Below are 21,359 nucleotides of genomic sequence, written 5' to 3'. Positions count from 1 at the left end.
CCCCATGAAGGAGTCAGAGTAGGACTTGCTCTCCCCATTTCACTGAGGAGAAAAATGAGGCCAGAGATTGTAATGATTTAGTGGTAGAGTTTGGGCCTTCAGGCCAGTTTTCCTGCCCTAGCCCAGAACTCCTTTCTGTTATGGCTGAACCATATTTTCCTGGATGGTCAATACAGATGAAGACATCTTTACAACCTCCTGAAGGGCAGCAGCTCCCTTCAGACTGACTTTTCAGGAAGTGAGTCCTGGCTCTGAGCAGAGAAGTGGGAAGACATGCTCCCCATCTCTTCCCTTCTCCTTTTTCTCACGTCCCAGGGAAGCAGGAAAGCCACACTGAGAGGTTTATGAGTTAAAAAGGTCACCTAGAGGAACATTTGGAGGAGTCTGTGCCAGGCTGGGGCAGTTGCTTTGGGAGGGGGCCAAGCCAGGAGCCAGCTCTCTTTGAGAAGCCTGAACCCACACAGCCCTGGGGTCATTTCAGTTCCTGTTGTTTTCAGGGTGCTGGGGATAAAAAGACCTGGAACAGTCCTCACCTTCAAAGAGATTAGAGTATGGCTTCTTTCAACTGTACTTCAATATAATTGGTTTCCTTCAGCAATCTGTCTTTTATTTTATGCATTTATCAAAGGGAAGGGCCACAAAAGTGTTTGGGGAGATTTCAGGAGGAAAGGTCACTGTCATCTGTTGGGGAAGGATGAGGAAGACTTAAAATTTATTGGTTTGGGTGAATCTCCCCCATAGTGTTGACCAAGGATCACCCCCTGGCCCCAGCCCCTTGCCATCCCTGGCATTTTATCCTCTTGGTCACAAAGAACCAGGAAAATTTGGAGAGCTAGCACCCTAAACCAGGACTTGGAGCTCCAAATCTAGTATACTTTCCACTCCCCCCATATATATCCATGCCCCTGGAACCCTCTAAAAACACAGAATACAAGACAGGTACCAGCTCGGAGACAATCAAGGCGTTTTCTTGCCTGGATAGTGCTTAGATGATAATGCTGTGGCTTTAACATGTATATTAAAAAAAAATTCCCTCCCAAATGACATCCTTTGGGAATGAAATGTACTAGAAGTGTCTGACTAGTCTCTTCCAAAGGTTTTTCCATTCTGGAAATGATGTGTATGTGTGCCCATATGGCAGGGTGAGGGTGGGAGGAAAAAGGGACAAGGGAGGACCTTGGAGAGAGGTGGAGGAATCTGGAACCTGAGCCTTGCCCTACAAAAGCTGCTGCTCTGGGGACAACCCCAAGCCCATCTGCATCCGCATCCTTAGCACCGGAGGTGGGTGAGGTTCTGGGAAACCTGTTCTGCCAGTCCAGGATTTGACACCATAGAAAGATTGCTTAGTAACTATGGTGGAAGGAGGGATTGTAAACTAGCCGAGTGGGAGGATTAATTGCTAGGTTGTCTCTGTGGAAGTACAAGGAACAAAAATTCAAAGGAGAAAGAAGATGGTTCATTTGTAAAACTCCAGGCTGGTGGCAAAACCAGTCTGGGGAATGTTTATACTTTTCGAAAGTCAGGCAGCTGACTTGGGGTCAGCCCTGAAGGTAGATGGCTCCAAGAGGATGTCCCCTGACTATAAGGGTGAGTAAGTCAGACCCTGCCCAGTTGGGAGGGCTGTACCTGCTGACTAATACCAGTCCCCCTACCGTGCACAACCATTCATCCAGTGATTTGAAGGGCTTCCAGCCCTTTGCTGCCATTCATTTCTCTGCCTTGAGCCTCATACCACTATCCCTGAAAGGCAGGAGAGGGCAGGGACCATTCTTCCCATTTGGCAAATGGGAAAGCTGAGGCCCAGAGAGGATTGGCTTTAGGAAAGACCTGTAAGTTTGCCCACAAGGTTACCTACCACAGTTCTTAGCGGAGCCCAGGCTAGAATTTAGATCTAGACTTCTAGACCTGAGCTTTTGGGTGGGTGTGGAGAAGAGGGCATGGCTATTCTGGGGAGAATCTGGAAGTATAGATAGAGCGGACCACTCCCTTCTTCTGTTTAACTGTCTGCAGAAAGTGTTTTTCCCATCCCAGCAGAAAGTTGGAGATAAAACCTTTCCCCTTTTATAAAGTTATAGACTCTCTAAGTTGGAAGGGACCCTTGGAGGTCATCCAGTCCAAGCCTTTTACAGGTGAAGAAACTGAGACCCAGAACAATCAAGAGACTTGCCAAAGACTAAGGTCACAGGCAGCAAAATAACAAAGTCAGGATTTGAACCTAGGGTCTCTGGCCCCAAATCCAGCATACCTTCCACTGTATCTATTTTTTTGCCTTTCCATCCCCAGAAGTTAGCACAGGGACTGGAACATAGTAGCTGCTGAATAAATGTTTGTGGAATTGAGTGGTGGCATGGCAGCGACCCAAGACTCTGGAAGGTCATGCCAACACAGCAAAAGCCCTGGCATGGTCAATCAAGTTAGAAGGCTTTGAGTGTGGGCCTGGGATGCCTGTCAAGGAGAGGCTCACCACCACTAGCTTGGCCAACCAGGCTGGAGGAGGAGGAGGAAGAGGAAGAAGAAGAAGAGTATGCTACTGGTAGCAGGAGCCACCATAGCAACTCATTCAGCTACTAAGCTATGTCCTAAAGGGGAAGAAGAGAGAAAGGGGGAGCCCCACATTGTGGAAATCAGGAGTCCTTGAAGAGTAATATTGAACTATTATTTATTTGGAATTTACTTTTAAGAAAAAACTAAACCACTTAAGTTTATATTCATAACTCTCTAGCTGTATCAGTTTATTAGTGAGTCCTGTGTCAATATCCAGCTAATATCATAAAGCTCTTTTCAGTGCAAGGCACTGTCTCCCCATTACGTTTCTTTGTCCAGTTACTCTGTGTATATTTGCTCCTTTCAGTTATTTTTTATATCTTTTTTAAAAATCATTTTTCTTTCCCAGTGTATTCCCCTACATCCCCATGAGCCATCTTTTGTAGTTCAGGATAAAAAAAAATTCTAAAGGGTAAAAAAATAGTTCAGCAAAACTAATCAGTGGATCAAATCCTGCAACAGAGTGTGCTGTGCTCCTTACCCATAGTCCACCACTTCTGCCAACAAGGGAGGAAGGTATTCCCTCATAACATTTTCCTTTATTTTGAATTATTATCTTCCCATAATTTAATTCACCAAACATTCTTTAGTGCCTACTTTGTGCCAGATCTCTGCCAGGCTCTGGAAATGCAGAGGCAAAAAAGAGGCAGGCATTCCCCTGCTCTTAGGAAGCTTATGCTCTTCTGGAGAGATGGAGTGGGAAAGCCATCAGTACCAGGTAGTTAGAGGAGGGAGGGAGAACTAAGGGAGGAGGGAGTGAGAAAGGGAACTGGGAAGGTTTCCTGGAGGAAGTAACATGGAGTTGACTCTGAAAGCAAGATAAGGATGAGATAGGAAGTTCTGTGGAGGCATGTGGGATGATTTGAGTAAAAACCCAGAGTCAGGAGAAGCATGCTCAGGAAACAGCCAGCAGGCCATTTGGGCTGGAATGTAGAGTTCAAGAACAGGAATAATGTGAAATCAATCTGGCATGGTAGGTGGGAGCCAGATTGGGGAAGGCTTTAAATGTCAGGCTATGGAACTTGGTTTTCAATCCTAGAGGCAATGTATTTATTTTTCTCATATTTTCCTTCCTTCCTTCCTTTCTTCCTTCCTTCCTTCCTTCTTTCCTTCCTTCCTTCCTTCCTTCCTTCCTTCCTTCCTTCCTTCCTTCCTTCCTTCCTTCCTTCCTTCCTTCCTTCCTTCCTTCCTTCCTTCCAACAGCAATAGTGACAGACAGTGTAGCACAGCACACAGAGAGAGAGTCTCAAAATTGGGAAAACCTGGGTATAAGTTCTACCTTTGATAAACATGCTGGCTGTGTGACCTTGGTCAAATCAGTTAACCACTGACTGCCTCAGTTTCCTCATCTGTAAAATGGAGATAATTATAGCACCCATAACCCGTGGTTGTTGTGAGAATCAAATGAGATAATTTGTGTGAAAAGTACCAGATATATATATTATTACTGCTACTGCTGCTACCACTCACTACTATAATGCCTCATCCTCTGTTTCCTCATTTGTAATAGGAGAGTGATGATAGCGGCTACTGTATAGGGTTGATGTAAGATAATATTTGCTAAAGGATCTTTGCAAATGTGAGTTGTAGTTATTACTGTAGTCCATAAAACTGCTATATCACAATTTGTTCGGCCATTCCCTTGTTGTTTCCAGTTTCTCACTGTTACAGATATACTGAGGAACTCTTATTAATTGTTGATACACCAAGAAACTCTTAGGAATTGTTGGTGTCACATAGTGTCATAGGCTTACTGATCTAGAAACCTCAGAGAAAGTCCTGTCAAATCCCCTTATTTACAGATGGGGAAACTGACAAGGAAATTGACATATCCAGGGTCACAGAGGCAGTGTCAGAGGCTGGATTGGAACCTACCTTCTCCCAACTCCAGTCTGTGTTATTCTGTCTGTTGAACCTCATTTACTCTCTAGGTCATTGCCTTTCTGTAATTTAGCAGGAAAGTATTGAGGAGGGGTCTTGGAGTTTGCTACATAATTGATCAGTCAACATTTGAACCCAATACTTCATGAATTCTAGTTCAACACTAGATTCACTAAGTCACTGTCATTATAAATACATGCTACCTTATTAGAAATAATAATAATGTTCTTAATATCTTTGAAAAGGTAGTATTGTCTCTTTTTGGTTATGACATTCTTAGGATAAACATAATAATGGGATTATTTGGTTAAAAGGCACAGGTTTTTATTTTTTATTTTTTTTCATGTGCTGTCCGATTGTTCTCCAGAAAGGTTCCATTGACTTGAAATTCCACCAGCATTGTCCAAGGGGACCCATTGTCATAAGTTTCTACCAGTATTAAGTTTTATAGTTTTTATTTATTTTTTCCATTGTGATGGATTTAAGGTATTAGGAAAATGGGACTGAGAGCCAGAAGAGACTTTGGACTTTATCTGTAGTTCAATCCTCCTCCCTCCCCCATTTTTACAAAGGGGAAAACTGAGTCCCAGAGAAATGGCATGTAATTTGTTCAAGGTCATATAGTAAGTCAAATTCAGGATTCAAGCCTGAGACTTTAGAATCCAAATCCAGTGCTCTTTCCATAATAGCCCATGATATATCTCAAGAGTGCCATCAGAGTTGTTTTAATATGCATTTATTTCATTATGAAAGGGGTTGGCCATTTTCCTAAGTGATTATTTGTAATTTGTGTTTCCTCTTTTGTAAATTGCCTCTTCTTATCCTTTGACCGCTTATCCATTGGGACTGGGTGTTTGCCTTGAATAATTTATTGAAATGTATCAATTCCTTATACATATTTCCATCTGCCTTATTTTGCACCAAGGTTTTCCCCCAATCTGATATTTTTCTTTTTAACTTGGTCATATTGGGTTGGGTTATTTTTTTTTTTTGGTTGTTTTTGTTATACAGATTTTTAAAGCATTATGTAACCAAAGCCATCTACCCCCATTCACTGTAATTTCTTCTGTTTGTTCATTGTCCTTGGTTTTTGCATATTTCCCAAATGCTCCTGTTTATTAGCTCAGCCATCTCCAACAGAATAATGAATTGCTCGAAGGGATACAGATTTTTCTGTTTGAAGGTTTGATTGAATTTTAGACTGTTCTCTAAGGATGACATTCCCATGGTGCTAATCAGTTTAGCGGGGCTGGGTTGGGGGTGGGCTGGGCATGTGTGTGTGTGTATGTGTGTGGGGGGCAGATTAGAACAGTGAGTCTTAGCTCCAGCTGGGATCTCTGAGCTCCTTTAGTTGGTATAATCTAGGCCTTAGATATCCTAGGCCCCATGTATATCCCCTTTGACAGAGTCCAAGTTTTACAGAACAAATCCTTTTATTAAGGGGATTTGTTCTGTGAAGTTTGAATTCAGTCAGAGGGCCACACTTGAGGATCTAGAAGGCCACATGTGACTTTGAGGCTGCAGGGTCCCCACCCCTGATAGGGATTCATAGCATTTTTTTTGTATCATGGACTCCTTGGGCAGTCTGGTGAAACTTCAGGTTTTTAAGTAATTGAAGGAAATGCTAAATTTCTGTTAAAGGTCAGTGCAAATAAAGGTATACTTTTTTTTTCCATCTAAGTTTATGGACCCCCTGAAATCTATCCATGGCCCACACCTGGGTTGTGTCTGTCCTTCATTGCTGAAGAAAACCATGCCATCAGAGAAATGATGACATGACTTGCACTTGACTTTGTTATGAGTGAGGGAGGGCTGTGCAGGTCACCAGCCTCACTTCTCCTCCAGAGCCATCTGAATCCAGAGACCTGATATTCCTCAGGCTCACTGGAGATGACCCAGGATGCACAGGGAGACCTTGGGCCCATTAGGCCAAGGTCTTTGCAGGCACTCACTTAGGGTGAGGCAACTCCCACTCATTGAATAGGCCTGTTTAAGAAGTAGCCAGGGCATGGCCCCTTTAATAAGGTCAAGAAAAGAAAGACATCAGGCTGGGTGGGAAACAGCAACAGATACCATTGATAATCACTCTCAAGCTAGGAGGGTCCAGAGGAGCCCTCAGGCAGGGCCTCAATGGAGTTTCAGTTTCAGAGTGCAGTAGGTTTAAGGTTTTGAGAGAGGACAAGACAGGGGACAGGAGAGAGGAGAAGAGAGGAGAAGGAAATAGGAAAGGAGCCAGTAAAGCCCAAGTCAGCTGGGCTCTTGGGTTAAGAATGTGGTAAAGAACCATGAGTGTAATGAGAAAAGTCTTGGATTTGAGGTCAGGAGACTTGGATTGGAATCCTTGCTCTGACACTTACTAGCTTGTATATCCATAGCCAAAGAACTTCCCCTCTCTGGACCTCAGTTTGTCTATCCATAAAGTGGAGATTGTAATTCCTTCCCTGTCTACCTCCTGAGTTATTTTTTGCTGTCATCAGTTCAGTGTCTTACCCAATGCCGGGAGACCTTTAGCCTCCCTGATCAGCTTTTATTTGAATATCCTTCATGCTCAAGAGCTCCCAAAGGCACACCTTTCACTGTGGAACAGCTTCCTTGTTAGAAGAAAAGCAGCCTCTTTGTAAATTCCACCTGCTGATTTTTTTTTTTGACTCCTCTAAGGTCCTGCTCTGCGTCCTTGTTGTGGCCTGGAGGTGATCCAGGATTCTTCAAGGCTATGCCAGTGGGATGCCAGTTTTGGCAGGTCTTACTAAACTGGAAAGGCTTCCAGTATATGACTAACAAAAGGCCTTGTTCTCCAAGGACTGGCCTGATAATATTAGATCATCTTTAGGTTGCCCCTAGGGTGATGCATTTTTAGCCATAGCATCTCCCAAAGACCATTTGCTGAATTATAGAGAGAAGAAGGAATAAAAATGAATCCACGTCTTTATTTCAAGGTCTGGGTGCTGGATCATCATGGTGCCTAGAAATTTCATCATGGTACCATTTATTATTGAATTATTATTATTAACATTGAATTCTGCCATTTTTCTTTTTTTTTTTTAACCAGTCTGGCAGAACTGAAGTGGTACATCAGAACATTTTTTCACCACTTAATAGTATTATATTTTTTCCAATTACATGTAAAGATAGTTTTCAGCATTTACTTTTATAAGATTTTGAGTTCCAAATTTTTTTCTCCCTCCCTTCCTCCCCAAGATGGCAAGCAATCTGATATAGGTTATACATGAACAATCATTAAACATATTTCCACATTAGTCATGTTGTGAAAAAAGAATCAGAACAAAAGGGTAAAATCATGAGAAAGGAAAAACAAACAACGAAAAAGAGCAAATAGTGTACTTCAGTCTGCATTCAGACTCAGCGTTTTTTCTGTGGATGTGGATGGCATTTTCCATCATGAAAATTTTGGAGTTGTCTTAGGTCCTTGCATTGCTGAGAAGAGCTAAGTATCAAAGTCAGACATTGAACAAGGTTGCTATTAATGTATACAAAGTTCTCATGGTTCTGCTCCCTTCACTCAGCATCAGTTCATGTAAGTCTTTCCAGGTTTTTCAGAATTGTTTTAATTTCGAATTTTATGATGATTAGAACTTACAGAAGCAAAAACTCACAAGGTTAGGGACTCTTAAGAGTCCTTCATGAGGTTTTGGCCCTTCTCTGCCAGCTCCCCAGTGCTCACTCCCTTTCCCTTGCTCCTTGTCCGCAGTGGCTTTCTGGCAAACTCCCTTGCCAAAAGGGATTGGCCATGGTGGCCTGTTTGTACTTGGGAAGGGACTCATGATGACTTTATCTCATTCCTGGGAACTTGGATTTGGCATGTAGGGCCCTCTTTCACTGTTCCTGAAAGACTGAGAATAGTCATGCAGCTTTGACCAGAGCACCATATATCTGAGTCCCTTGCTGTGGGCTGCAGTCAAAAGATCTGCCCTTGGGGTGAAGTTCCAGGTTCAAGTCCTGACTCTGACATTTATTGACTCTGTGATCCTGTGTCTCATTTTCCTCCTTTGTACATGGGGGTTATATTACTTGAATTACCCATCTCATAGAATTGTTATGAGGAAGAAATACTCTTTGTAAACCTTAAAGCCGAATAGAAATAGGGAATGTTATCTTCCACTATCTCTGCCTCTGGCCTTCCTGTACCTTCCAGTTCCCAGTATTGCGTCTTTCTCAAGACATTGTTGAGTCTGAAAAGGTTTCTTGTTTCCACAGTCTGCAACTTTATGTCTCATGAGAAATGCTTGAAACATGTGAAGATCCCATGTGCCTGTATTGCTCCAAGCCTGGTCAGGGTGAGTAGAAAGACCCACTTTCCCAAATTTGCTGCCTATAGATGGGTGAGGTTAATTTTTTCTTTTTGTGGTGATGATGAAATCATTCTAATAACTTTTACTTTGCCAAATATGTGTGTGTATCTCTATCTCTGTATATCTTTATTATACTACAAGCTTAAATGCAGTATCGTTGTACCAGGATGCTTTTGGGGTCTGGGTACTAGGTCATCATGGTGCCTAGAAATTTCATCATGGTACCATTTATTACTGAATTATTATTATTGAAGTCAAATAAAACTTGAATTGCAGGCTTAAATTTTATTGAGGATTCTAATTGGGCATTGAGGGGTCTGTATTGGCTCTTGCTTCTCCTGGGTTTGGGGTGGGAGAATGGAAGGGGAAGTATCCCATTCAGAACTGGGTGGGGCTGTATGTCTTCCTATTTCTCAGTCTTGGCCATGTCAGATGAGCTAGGAGGAAATTAAGACTGTTATGGGCCCCTTTGGCAGTCTTGTAAAACCCACACCTCCTTTCTCAGAAACATGTTTTTAAATACTTGAAATATATGGGATTACAAAAGAAACTAATTATATTGAAATGCTATTGAATCATGGATAATATGACAAAAATTTAAACAAACTTTTTTAAAAAAGTTCATAGATTCCTAGGTTAAGAACTCCTGATTCGTTTCACAATAAGGAGCTGAAGAAGGAAACTGACTTGTCCAAGGTCTGTTTAGCTATTTAATAGCAAGAGTGGAACTACAGCTCATGTCTCCTGAAGGCTCATCTAGAGCACTAGGGATCTCAGAGCTGGGATATAGGTAGGGCATCTAGGTCAGCCTGTACCCCAACATTCTACATTCCTGAAAGTGGTTATCCTGCCTCCTCTTGAAGGACCCCCAGTGACAGCGAAACCACAGTCTCTGAAGAGAGTTCACTATATTTCTGGACAGCTCCTTTTTTTCAATGAGTTGTTTCCCCCCAACTTACCACAGAGCCAAAATTAGCTTCTTGGCAACTCTCACCTTTGGCTTCTCGTTCTGTTTGTTCTCTTTCATTGTCTTGCTGCCTCAGGGGCAGAGAGGTTACCCTCAGTTTTCTGTTGCTGGAGGTCTTCGAGCAGGGACCACTTGTTGGGAATGTAGGTTCATGCAGTGAGCAGGGGGCTGGACTAGATGACCTCTGAGGTCCTTTCCAAAGCTCAGACTGTAAGAGTCAGTATCCTATCACCCCATCCAGGCTCCTTTCAGCTCCCTCCTGGGACCTTAGACCAATGTTTGTACGTAGTAGATGTTTAATAAATTATTGGTAGAATGATGCTCAATACTATTGAGTCAAGTAGGGAAAATGGAACAAGCCCCATTAATGATGGTTTGTCCTGCTCCTTGAAAACCCTTCCTGTAGCCCAGAGCTCTCAACACAGCTTTCATTTTGTTTTTTAATGGGTTTTTATCGCTAATCACTATATGAAAATGTCTCCATGACCAAAGAATTTGCTTAGTTTTTGATTTCTTGATGCTGAAGGTCCCTAATCTTAGCTAGCCTGGCTTCATGCAGAAAATGGTCTGGCAGAGGGAATATGCTAGAAACTTCCTTTTCTCACTCTCCCTTCCCCCTTCTTCCATCCTTCCCTTCCTTTTTTCCTTCCCTCCTTTCTTTCAATCTCTCTTCTCTCCCTTCCTTCCTCCCTTCTTCCTCTTCCTCCCTTCTCCAAGGACATAGTAAACACTTAGTAAATGCTTTTTCATACATCCATTCATTTATTCCTTTCTTTTTTCCTTGTACTCTTCTGTTTTCTCTCTCTTCCTTTCTTTCAGTAAAATAAATGTTTTGTTCATGCCCTGTTTACATATCTCTGCCACTCCCCAGTGTGCCTTCCCCCCAATCAGAACCCTCCGTAGAACAAAGATTGACAGTTAAACCAAATACACTTTGGCTGTCTGAGAATAAGCATCTCCTACCAGCCAGTCTCTCTTGGAGAAAGAAGACATACTTGCATTGTCAGTGCTAGTTGGTCACCACATTGGTCAAGAATTGTGAAGTTTTTTAGTTTTATTTTCCTTTTCATTATCATCGTTATCCTTCTGGTTCTGATGACTGTTCTTTATCAGTTCATATAAGTCTTCCCAGGTTTCTCCGAATTCCTCATATTTGTTGTTTTTTACTGCACATATTAGAATACAGTATAATGAAATGTACATTCTTATATGACTTCACGTAATGGGATGTGATATTCCATCACATTCATAAGCTGTTGTTGGCTTCGCCATTCCTTAAATGATGGACTACCAGGTTTTGGAGTTTGGTTTTTTAGCCACAAAAAGCACTGCTATAGAAATTGTAATATACAATGCACTTCTGTCTCTGCTTTTGACTCCCTTCCCCCTTCCCACTGTGTTCTGCATCCCCCATCAGTTTGGATAGCAAAGGATATGGGTTTCCCCTCAGGGACTAGCTCCTCTTGCCCTAAGACCCACCCAGGCCCTTGTTACAGCTCCTTATACAAGCAGCTAGATGGTGCAGTGGACAGAATGCCAGACCTTGGAATCAGGCATCAAACATTCATTTTCTGTGTGACCCTGGGCCAGTCACTTAACCCCTGTTTGCCTCAGTTTTGTCATCTGTAAAAAGGAGATAATAACGGCACCTCTAGAGTTGTTGTGAAGATTAAATGAGATAATAATTGTAAAGCACGTAGCGCAGTGGCTGGCACATAGTACATACTATATTAATATTAGCTATTGATGATGATGGTGGTTGTCCTTACTTCCTTGAAGGGCCTGACTGTCTTCTGGACAGTCCAGAAGCCTCTTAATCCTGCCCCAGGATCTTCCTTGGCTGTATTCATGGGAAATGATCAATTGGACCCTTTTGAAAACATTTTTCCAGGTGACTTATTAACCAGTTTTCTTCTACTTCAAAACTTTTGGTCCTATTCCTAGATCCCAAGTAAATTTTCTAAAATCTCCCTGGGCTAACATAGTTTCCTGGGTTCAAATCTAGAAGGGACCTTAGGGAACATCTACCCTGGTATCATTATTTTACAGAGCAAGAAAGTGAAGCAAAAGTCCTTGCCCAGGACACACAGCTATCTAGGCTGAATTGGAGCCTATATCTTCAGACTCCCAATCCCTGTTTTGTTTTGTTTTGTTTTTCCCCGTTATATTGAGTGCCTTCTATGGTTTCCCCCAGGTGGTTGAAAGTTCTTTAATGACTTCCTGTTGCCTTCAGTGAGTGTAGATGGGTGTGGACCCTTGGATTGGGCCATGCCAGACACATGAATGGCTAGAGTGTGCTGGCATTAAACACCCACCAGCAAAATCATGTGCTGCTGATCAAGATCAAAAGGAAAACATTCTTTCTGACTCAACATGGGCAGATCTTAAACTTCATTAATAGAAGTCTAGGATCTAGAGCAAGGGAGGATCATAGTACCATTGGCTTCAGCTCTAGTTGGGGGATGGCTTATGGCATTGTGTTTAATTCTGGATACCATCTTTAGGAATGGCATTGACAAATTGGAGCAAATCCAGAGGAAAGTAATCAGTATGGAGAGAAAAGGTGTGCAGGGAGGGCAGATATCTCCATTTGACAGGTTAAGAAACAGAAGCCCTGAGAGGTTATGTTAATTGTCCATATTCACATAGCTTATAAATGGAAGGATGAGATCATTTTATATATTGGGACTTAGGAGCAAGGGAACCATGGAGACAGGTTCTGGAAAGATTAGAACCGCAAACTAGCCTGATGTCACCCTAATCGGGCTCTTAGCCAGTAGGCCTGTCACCAAAAGGACCAGGACTATGGAATCAGAGCTGCCACAAAGCTGAGTTTTTGGGCCACATGTGGAATAGCTTCTGACTACACCTCCTTCCTAGCTATCTTGGGAGGTAATTTATATGTGTGAACGTAGTCTGTTCTCTGGGAACCTAGACTTATGTCCTGAAATCATCACCACCCCACTTCCCAGCACCACTGGGTATGGTGGCACATAGCTGTGTAATCCCAGCTACCATGTAGGTTGAGAATGATGGAGCTCTTGAGATTGGGAGTTCCAAGCTGCAGAGGGCTATGCTGACCTGGTATCTTTGCTAAATTGGGCATCCATATGGTGAGCCCTTTGGAGTGGGATGAAGGAGGGTGAGAACTGGAATGAGTGTGTCATAGTTCCTGTGTCTCTTTGATTGGGATTGGGCCCATGAGTAGTTCATGCAGTTCCAGTCTGGGCAAAATAGGGAGACAAGAAAGAGTGCCCTCCTGTATCCACATTGCCCTCCATTATCCCAGGACCTTGTAGGGTGGAGGCCCTAGATCGCTTCCTCAGTCTTCTGGCTTGCAAATTTGTACTTTTTGCGGTCCTGATCTCTGTGATTCAGTGTCCCTGTTTGTTGAGGCAAAGATACCTTTCTGATACTTCTCATCCAGTTCAATCCTATCGCTCCCCAGGACTTTTGCTCATTTGCCCTTCCCTCATGTGCCCTATGGAACCCCACTCAATGTTCTTCTTTGACCACTAACCTCCTGTCCTTTAGAGTTTCTTTCTATCCATCTCTTTGAACCTGCCCAGATCTTTGTTACCATAATTAGTTTTTGTTCAGACCACTCACCTTTCCTTTTTCATGAGTTTAATGCTTGGTCCTGGGGTGATCCTTTGAAAGGATACTGGGTTCAGGTGAAGGGTTTTTTTTAAGGATAGGGGAGACTTGATCATGTTTGTAGACATTGGAGGAAGAGTCAGTAGGGAGGGAAATATTGAAGATAAGAGGGGAAGACTGAAAGACAAGTTCATTAGAAATGACATGAAGGGCATAAGTGGAAAAGTGGCCTTGGTCAGAGGAAAAGCCATTTGTTTCTTAAAGGCTAGAGAAAATGACGAAAAGATGAGTTAGTGGGGGGGGGGGGGGGGGAGAAGGGAGGAGAGGCCATTCTGGAGAGTGGTTTCCTAGTTCAAAAGATGGAGCTGGCACAGCTTTGGAATAAGGGTGGGATAAGGGATAAGTATGACCATCCCTGCAGAGACCTGAGGCACAGAGAACAGATATGTTGTGGGAGTTGAAGAAGCTAGGGAGTTTGAGGGAGCATTTTCCTATGGTTTGAGGTAGAGAGAAAAATTTAAATATTAAACTCCCTGAGAAGGAAGAGTGAATGACATTGGCCTATTATGGCAGAGCAGGGTCATAGACATAGATTACTGCTCTGTGTCCTTTGTTCTCTAAGAGGACCATGACATCAGGAAGGTGATGCCACAATATGCAAGTAAATTGGATGTAAGTGAGGGAAGGCTGTGCAAAGTTATCAGCCTAACATTCTCCTCCAGAGCTAAGATATAGATCAATATGACTGGAGAAGGCTCTGCATGTGGTAGAGACCTTGGCCTTTTCAAGCTAAGGTCTTTAATAGTCTCATTTTGACTGAGGGAACACCTATTCAGTGATTAAGGCTTAATAAAAGATGAAGCACGGAATGGTCTCTTAAAAAAGAGAGAGAGGTTGAGGAGGGGAAGACCCTCCTAGGTTTCTGGCCAGAACAAAAACAGTTGCTATTTACATTCCTTCTGAGCCATTCAGGGCCCAAACTATGACCGAATAGGGCTTGGCCTAGGGCCTGTTGTTGGCCAAACCCTGGGAGCCTGAGTGATTTTGAGTTAAAGTTTGGTGTTTTGGCCAAAGGGTATGTAAATTTTATTCTTAGAGACAGAAAGACCCTCCAAGCAGAGAGGTTTAGAGTGATTGACAGAGAGAAAATCTGAAAGTGGCAGAGGGAAAATCTGAAAGTGGCAGAGGGAAAATCTGAAAGTGGCAGTGGGGAATATACTCATGACTTTTCCTAGGGCCAATATCTGAGTCACACTTCTTTCTGCAGGAATTTTAGCACGTTGGTTCACAGTCTTACTCTACCTCAAACCATGCCCAAGTCTCTCCATCCTAAAAACAAAACAAAACATTTCCCTTAACCTTGTCATCCCCTCAATATATTGCCCTGTTTTTCTACGCCCTTTCATAGACAAAATCTTAAAAAGAATCAATCAATAAATTCAGCACCTAGTGTATATCAGGCATTGTTGTTCTAAGCTCTGGAGTTACAAAGACAAAAGTGAAACAGTACCTACCCTCAAAAAGCTTAGATTCTAATGGGAACATATAATTCACATGTATAGTTCTATATAAAACACATACAAAGTAGATACAAGATAACCTTCTAGGAGGAAGGCACTAGCTACTACTGGGAATGCATGGGGCGGGGGTGGGAGGGGGAGGAAAAGCCTCTTGTAGAAGGTAGATTTTGAGTGGAGTCTTTCAGGAGATTCCAAGAAGCAGAGGTGAGGAAGGAGACCATTTCAGATGTTAATGACCACCATGCAAATTAAGTGGCCTGTGACTTCAAGAAATCATATTGAGATGAGTAACTTGCGACTTTAAGAATTCAAATTTGACTGGACCATAGAGCGTGGGAGGTGTAATAGGCTGGAAAGGGAAGAAAAGATCTTCTGTCCTCCTTACTTTCACTTCTTTATTTCCCACTTATTTGTCAACCTTTTGTAATTTGGCCGCAGTCCCACCATTCACCTGAAGCTGCCCTCTCATCAGTGATCTCTCTTGGCTAAATCCAGTGGTCTTTTCGTAGTCTGTATATCCTTTAAACTCTGCACATTTTAATACTATTGATCAACTACTCCTTGATTATCCTCTTCTCCCTTGAATTCAATGACATAACTCTCTCCTTGTTTTCCTCCTACCTCCATGTAAAAGAGGGAAACGGTTTCTCCATTGCCTTACTGGATCACCGTCCATCCCTATCTTCTAATTGTACGTGTCCCCCAGTGCTCTCTCTTGGTGTCATCCTTTCTTCTTTTACTATATTCTTCTCCCTCACTAAATTCATCAGCTCCCATGAATTCAATTATAATGTCAAAAAAGATAGCTCCTAAATCTGTGGAACCCTACTGTTTCTCCTGAAGTCTAATCCTGCCAAATGGAATGGATCGCTTGAAAGCATGATGACCTTCCCATTGCCTGAGGGGTTCAGGGAGAAGTTGGCAGACCACTTTTCAGATATTATAGAGGGGATTCATATTTGGATGGGGATTGAAATAGATGCTCTCAGAGGTCCTGTCCTGCTCTAGGTCTATGATCCCATGGTCTTCTCTCCTAAATTCCAATCCTATACCTGCAGCTGCCTATTGGATCTGCCCACCCTGTTAGCATCTCAAAATCGACATGTCTAAAACAACTCACTCTTTTTTACCCTCTTATATCTGCCCCTCTGTTGAACTTTCCCATGTCTTTTGATGGTGCATGATCATCCATCCATCACTATGGAGAGAGTTCTCTTTGACAAAGGATACTTAGTTGGTGCCGTGGATCAGGCATTGAGCCTTAGAGTCAGGAATATCTGAGTTCCAATCTTGCCTCACCTCGACACACTTTCTAGCATGTGACCCTGGCCAAGACACTTAATCTCTCTGAGTCTCAGTTTCCCCAGCTGTAAAGTGAGGGAATTTTACTCTGGCCTCTGAGGTTCTTTCCAGCTCTAAATCTATGATCTTGCCTCTCCCTCAACCCTTGCATCTGCAATCAGTTGCTAAATCTTGCCTTCCATCTCCACAACTGCTCCTGATCCTTCTCCCTTCTTTCCACTTTTACAACTAACATCCTATTTCAAGCCCTTATGAGTTCTTGCTTGGGTTGCTACAGTTTTTCCTTTTCTCTGATCCATCTTTCACACAACTGCAAAATAATAGCTGTGATACATAGGCCTGACCATATCATTCCCCTGCTCAGGAATCTTTCCTGTTACTGCTATGATAAAAGATAAATTCAAATTTAAAGTCTAGAATTTAAAGCCCTCCAAAATCAGGCTCCAACATAACTTTCTAGACACTGTATTACTCACCTGTACGCATTTTATGTTCCAGCCAAACTGGATGACTAGATGTTCCCTGAACTTGGCTTTCCATCTTCTTCTTCCATGTACTTGCTTAAAACTGTTCCCTGTGTTTTCAATGTACTCCTTCCTCATCTCCATTTATCTTCCTTCAGGGCTTTGGTTAGGTCTTCCTTGGTTTCTCCATGAACTTGGTTTTCCAGTTGTTAGTTCTTTCTTTTCAAATTACCTTGTATTTAGTGGTATTCAGGTTATCTCTACCCAGTAGAACAGTGGTTCTCATTTAGTGGTTTGTAAACCCATTAAGGGTTGAGACTGGTCCAAGGGTCTCAGTTCTTTAGTGGTCCCTTATACAATAAGCAATTGCCCAATTACATTGCAAATATATTTTTGTTCTGGACAACAGGCAGATATGTGTGTGTGTGTGTGTGTGTGTGTGTGTTCGTTTAAAATTACAGTCATAATGCAAATTTTAATTTGAAGCTTTTGAGGGAAAAGTTACTGTACATAGTTAATGAATAAATCTGAGAGACTATTACGAGTAGTGTTAAATTACTCTGAAGATTTGTTTGCGTGCAATTTTTGTTGTTGTTTCTTGAACAAAAATTTGGGAACCATTACCGTAGAACATAAAGTCTTTGAAGGCAGGGCCTGTTTGGTTTGTGCCTTTTTATCTGAGTGCCGAGTATATAGTAGGTGTGCAAGAAATCTTTACTGAATTGGATTGTTGACTTTGAGTGACTCACTTAGCCTTCTTTTCCTCATCTTTAAAATATGGCTAACAAGATCCCTTAGCCTTCCTGTGCCAAGGATGCCAGGAACAGTTGGATTGGAAAGTGCCATACTGTCAGAAGAGGGCTCTTTTAAATCAAAGCTGTTGTGGCTACACCTTTGAGTTGGCTACAGTTATGATACCCACTTCCCAGGATTGTTTGGGGGGGCATTTTATAAACCTTAGAACTCTAAGATTATTGTGTTGATTCAGATATTTTCTATCCTATTGAGAAGCACTGTAGACCAGTGTATATCCCACTGCATGTGGAGCCAGGAGAGCCCTGGAATTGAGCATGGGGATGAGGATACCTATAGCACCTTCCTTATGGGGTTTTGTAAGGACTGAATGAAAAAAAGTACCCTAAAAAAAATTTCACAAACTTGAAAATGATACGTAGATGTCAATGATCATAGCTGCTGCTTTTCTCACAACTCTTGGGATAAGGAGAAGTCTTGCTCCAACTTTTGTGATCCCTGTCCAAAGCAGGAAGATGTCACTCACTGATGGATGCTTGTGTCCCTCCCTTGGCAGGTTCCAGTCGCACACTGTTTCGGGCCCCCAGGACACTACAAGAAGAAGTTCTGCATTGTCTGCAGAAAGCCACTAGATTCTCTTGCGTTTCGCTGTGAAGGTAACTTTAAAATGACCCTGTGTCTTTAACTGAGTCACTTTTATGATCTGTTAGATTTTTAGGGTGTTCACTTATTCTCAGTTCTCTCTGTGTAAAAAAATTTTTTATTGATGCTTTTTAATGTTTTTATATTGTTAGTCACCCTTTCCCTCCGCAGAATGGAGGAACATTTTTTGTCACAACATAGAAGTCAGGCAAAACAAATCAGCACATTGGTCAGATTTGAAAATGTATGCCTTTTTCTGTACCTGTGGTCCATCACCTTTCTACTAACAGAATGCTTTACCTTTAGTCCTCTGAAGTCATGATTGGTCACTGTGATGTTTTTCAGGATTGTTTTCCATTATATATTACTGCGGTCACTGGCTTATTTCCATTAATCAGATTGCAGTGAAGCATACTAGTTTGGCAATCAGAAGATCCTACATTAGGCCCAGTTTCAGTGGTAGATGCTGGATGGCAAGGGTCTCATACCAATCTGAGAGAAGTGGAAAGGGCTTGGGAATTTTCTGAGATGCAGCTCCTGCTGATTCTGTGACTCAGACAGCCCTGCCCTGCCCTGTCCTGCCCCTTGTTCTGTCAGCCAAAGACCTCAGGCGTTTTGAAGCACATCCCAGTGTGTCCAACTTTCCCAGGGACCCACACTACACAGACATACATGGAAAACTACTGCAGGAGAGTGCAAACACCTGCCAAAGTCATACTGTTATTCCACAGTGAGACTTCACCTTGGACTCTCTGGATTTTGCCACTGTATTGTAGCTGCTTTCCCCACTCTGGCCCTGTGGCTCACTTGTCCCATTGTTGAATTCCTCCTGCAATCGTCATTTTGAGAAAGAGCCCAGATCAGTCACCCTTCTTTCTCTGGACTTTACCACCATTCTCCTTGTGGGGGTAACTTCCTCTCACTTCATCCCCCCCATTCAACTCTCTCTTGTGTATTATATGTTATCTTCCCCCTTTCTGTTGCCCATAGACAGAGTCTTGGTTCTCATAACAAGACTGCTTCCTCTCCCTGGCCTCAGCTCTTCTACTTCCTTTATTCTACTTGATTCTTCTATTGATCTTGGAAAAATCACTTCCTTGCCTCAGGCTTCTGTGTCTATGCCTGTAAAATAGGTTTTATGAATAGAGCCTGGTAGATGGTTGTAAGTCACAAGTGGACCCCTATCTCCCCACTTGTCATTGTGCCAGGGTGTATGGGTGGTACACTATGGGCTGGTCTTTGGAATCCTTCCTGATCCTTCATGGGTCATTAGAAGCTTTAGGCTTCATCATTGTCGTCATCATCCCGTATGTATGCAATTTTACAGTGACAAAGTTCTTTTCTGCTGGTTATCTCATACTGGTTCACCCACCACAATGGGAGTGCCAAGCAGGGCAATTTTTATGACCTCTTATTTACAGACAGGGATCTTGAGGAAGCAACATGAGGGGGTTATGGTAATTCTAGATATTTAAAATCCCTTTGAGCTCTCAATTTATGATCTCTTGATCCAAAGTGATTGTTACCCAAGTCGTACAGTGATAAAAGGAGAGTCAGGACACAAACACAGGTCTCTTCCCCTTTTGAGTCTAGGCTTCTTTCCACTACTGGGTCTCTTTCTTATTGACTGGTAATAATCATCACTGACTTTCTTTGGGTGGTTTGCCTGTATTTTCTCTCCTGGTGCCCTGACCCTTGAGATGAATCCTTAGCAAGAGATCTGAGTCCTAGGCTTAGTAACCCTCCAGTATTATCATCTTTTGCTTCCAGCTACTTCTTCTAAAGCCTTTTCCTAACTGATGGCTTGGGCTAGGAAGCTCATAAGTCCCCCTGCCATAAGCCCCTAAGATGAGCATGGCCTGACAATCCCCCTGCCAGCCCCAAAACTGGGAAATCGTATAACACCAAACCCAACTGGGCTGCCTTTTTATTTTTTTTTAACCCTGAAGGTGACGCTTTCCATTGATTGGAAATCGAGGAAAGGACAGGCATTGGATGTTCATAAGAAGAACCATGACTTTTTGACCTTCTTAGGCTTATAATGATCTGTTTACATTCATTATTATTAGTTTTGCCTTGGAGATGTCAGCTTGGCTATGAGTTCCTCTGGAGTGGGACAAGATATTTCTTTACCTCAACCAATGCTGCAGGCATGTAATTAGAAAACTGGATGCCATCTCCTAGTTGTTTGACAATGGATCCCTCCATGGGCCTCAGCTTTATTGTCTGTAAAATGGTGGTAATAATACTATTACTGCCTACCTTGCAGGGCTGTTGTAAAGATTTGACAGTTCAGTAAATTTAATTTGTTTAGATGCCTGCCATGTATGAGGTTTGGTATTCAGGGCTAGGAAGACAGAAAATGTGGATGGTCTCCAATGCCTGCTTTCATGAATCTTATAGTCTTGTAAACAGTAGCTAGGTCACATATATAGCTGTAACACACACTGAGCTCTGGCATTAGACTCAAGACAAGGGAGAGGGGGTGTTTCATGCCAGTCATAGCTGTCTGCTGGAGGGCCAAGAATTCATTTTCATTGAATCTATCCAGCCTTCAACAACCACCCTGACTCAGCATCCAAGTTCCTGGTTCCATTTCCCGCAGGGCAGTGATATTCCAAAGCCTGATCTGACATTTCTAAACAAAAATACTTTACATAGTGGCTAATAACAGCAAACACTGTCTGTTCCCAGGAAGAGAAGGATCGTTTCTAAACCTCAGACTGTCTCTGATGGAGAGATATGCAGCTCTTTTCCGCAGAGATCTTTTTGAATAATATAATTCCCATTATCATAATGCTTGAAGGTTACACAGAGCTCTTCTGCTCACGAGAGACCTTAGAGGAGGGTCAGACAGTTATTATCCCCATTTTAGAGAAGAGGAAGCTGATACTGAGAGAGTTGAAATGCCTTACTTGATGACGATCCACCAGCTGGTATCTGGTATTTGTCTGTGCCTGGATTCCAGCCACTTTCCCCAGACACTCAAGTTCACTGCTGCGCATTTTCATGACTTTGGCACCCATTTGATACAGTAGATGTTCAGAAAACCGATGCTGCTCAAGTCAGATTTCCTTATGAGTAGCATTAGAAACAGGGAACTGGCTGCCCTTTTAAGTGTATTAGGGAGAAGTTGAGGTAAACTTGACTGGGCAAGAGGCAGTTAGAGGGTGTAGTAGAGCACTGGGGCCTGGAGTCAGGAAGACCTGAGTTCAAATCCAGCCACAGATACTTGCTAGCTGTGTGACCCTGGGCAAGTCATTGCAAGTAGGCAAGCCCCTACCTCCCAGGTTATTGTGAGGATCAAATGAGATATTGGTAAAGCATTTAGGCACTGTGCTATTTAATAGCTTATTTCCATCTCCCTTCTTCCCTCTCC

The 21,359-nt window shown here is 42.6% G+C and overlaps 1 protein-coding gene across 3 annotated transcripts in view; it reads left to right on the top strand.

Moving 5' to 3' along the window:
• DGKQ (diacylglycerol kinase theta) overlaps window positions 1–21,359 on the top strand; it is a 115,160-nt gene that overhangs the window by 15,399 nt on the left and 78,402 nt on the right. For all 3 annotated transcript variants that reach the window (XM_072619907.1, XM_072619906.1, XM_072619908.1), the window contains exons 2-3: window positions 8,641–8,720; window positions 17,895–17,994. In XM_072619907.1, coding sequence (XP_072476008.1) covers window positions 8,652–8,720; window positions 17,895–17,994 — 169 coding nt within the window. In that variant the 5' untranslated portion in view covers window positions 8,641–8,651. The remainder of the gene's footprint in view (window positions 1–8,640; window positions 8,721–17,894; window positions 17,995–21,359) is intronic.

This window comes from Notamacropus eugenii, chromosome 6, assembly GCF_028372415.1.
Source record: "Notamacropus eugenii isolate mMacEug1 chromosome 6, mMacEug1.pri_v2, whole genome shotgun sequence".
Lineage (NCBI taxonomy): Eukaryota > Metazoa > Chordata > Mammalia > Diprotodontia > Macropodidae > Notamacropus > Notamacropus eugenii.
This window is presented reverse-complemented; position numbering and strand designations above follow the sequence as displayed.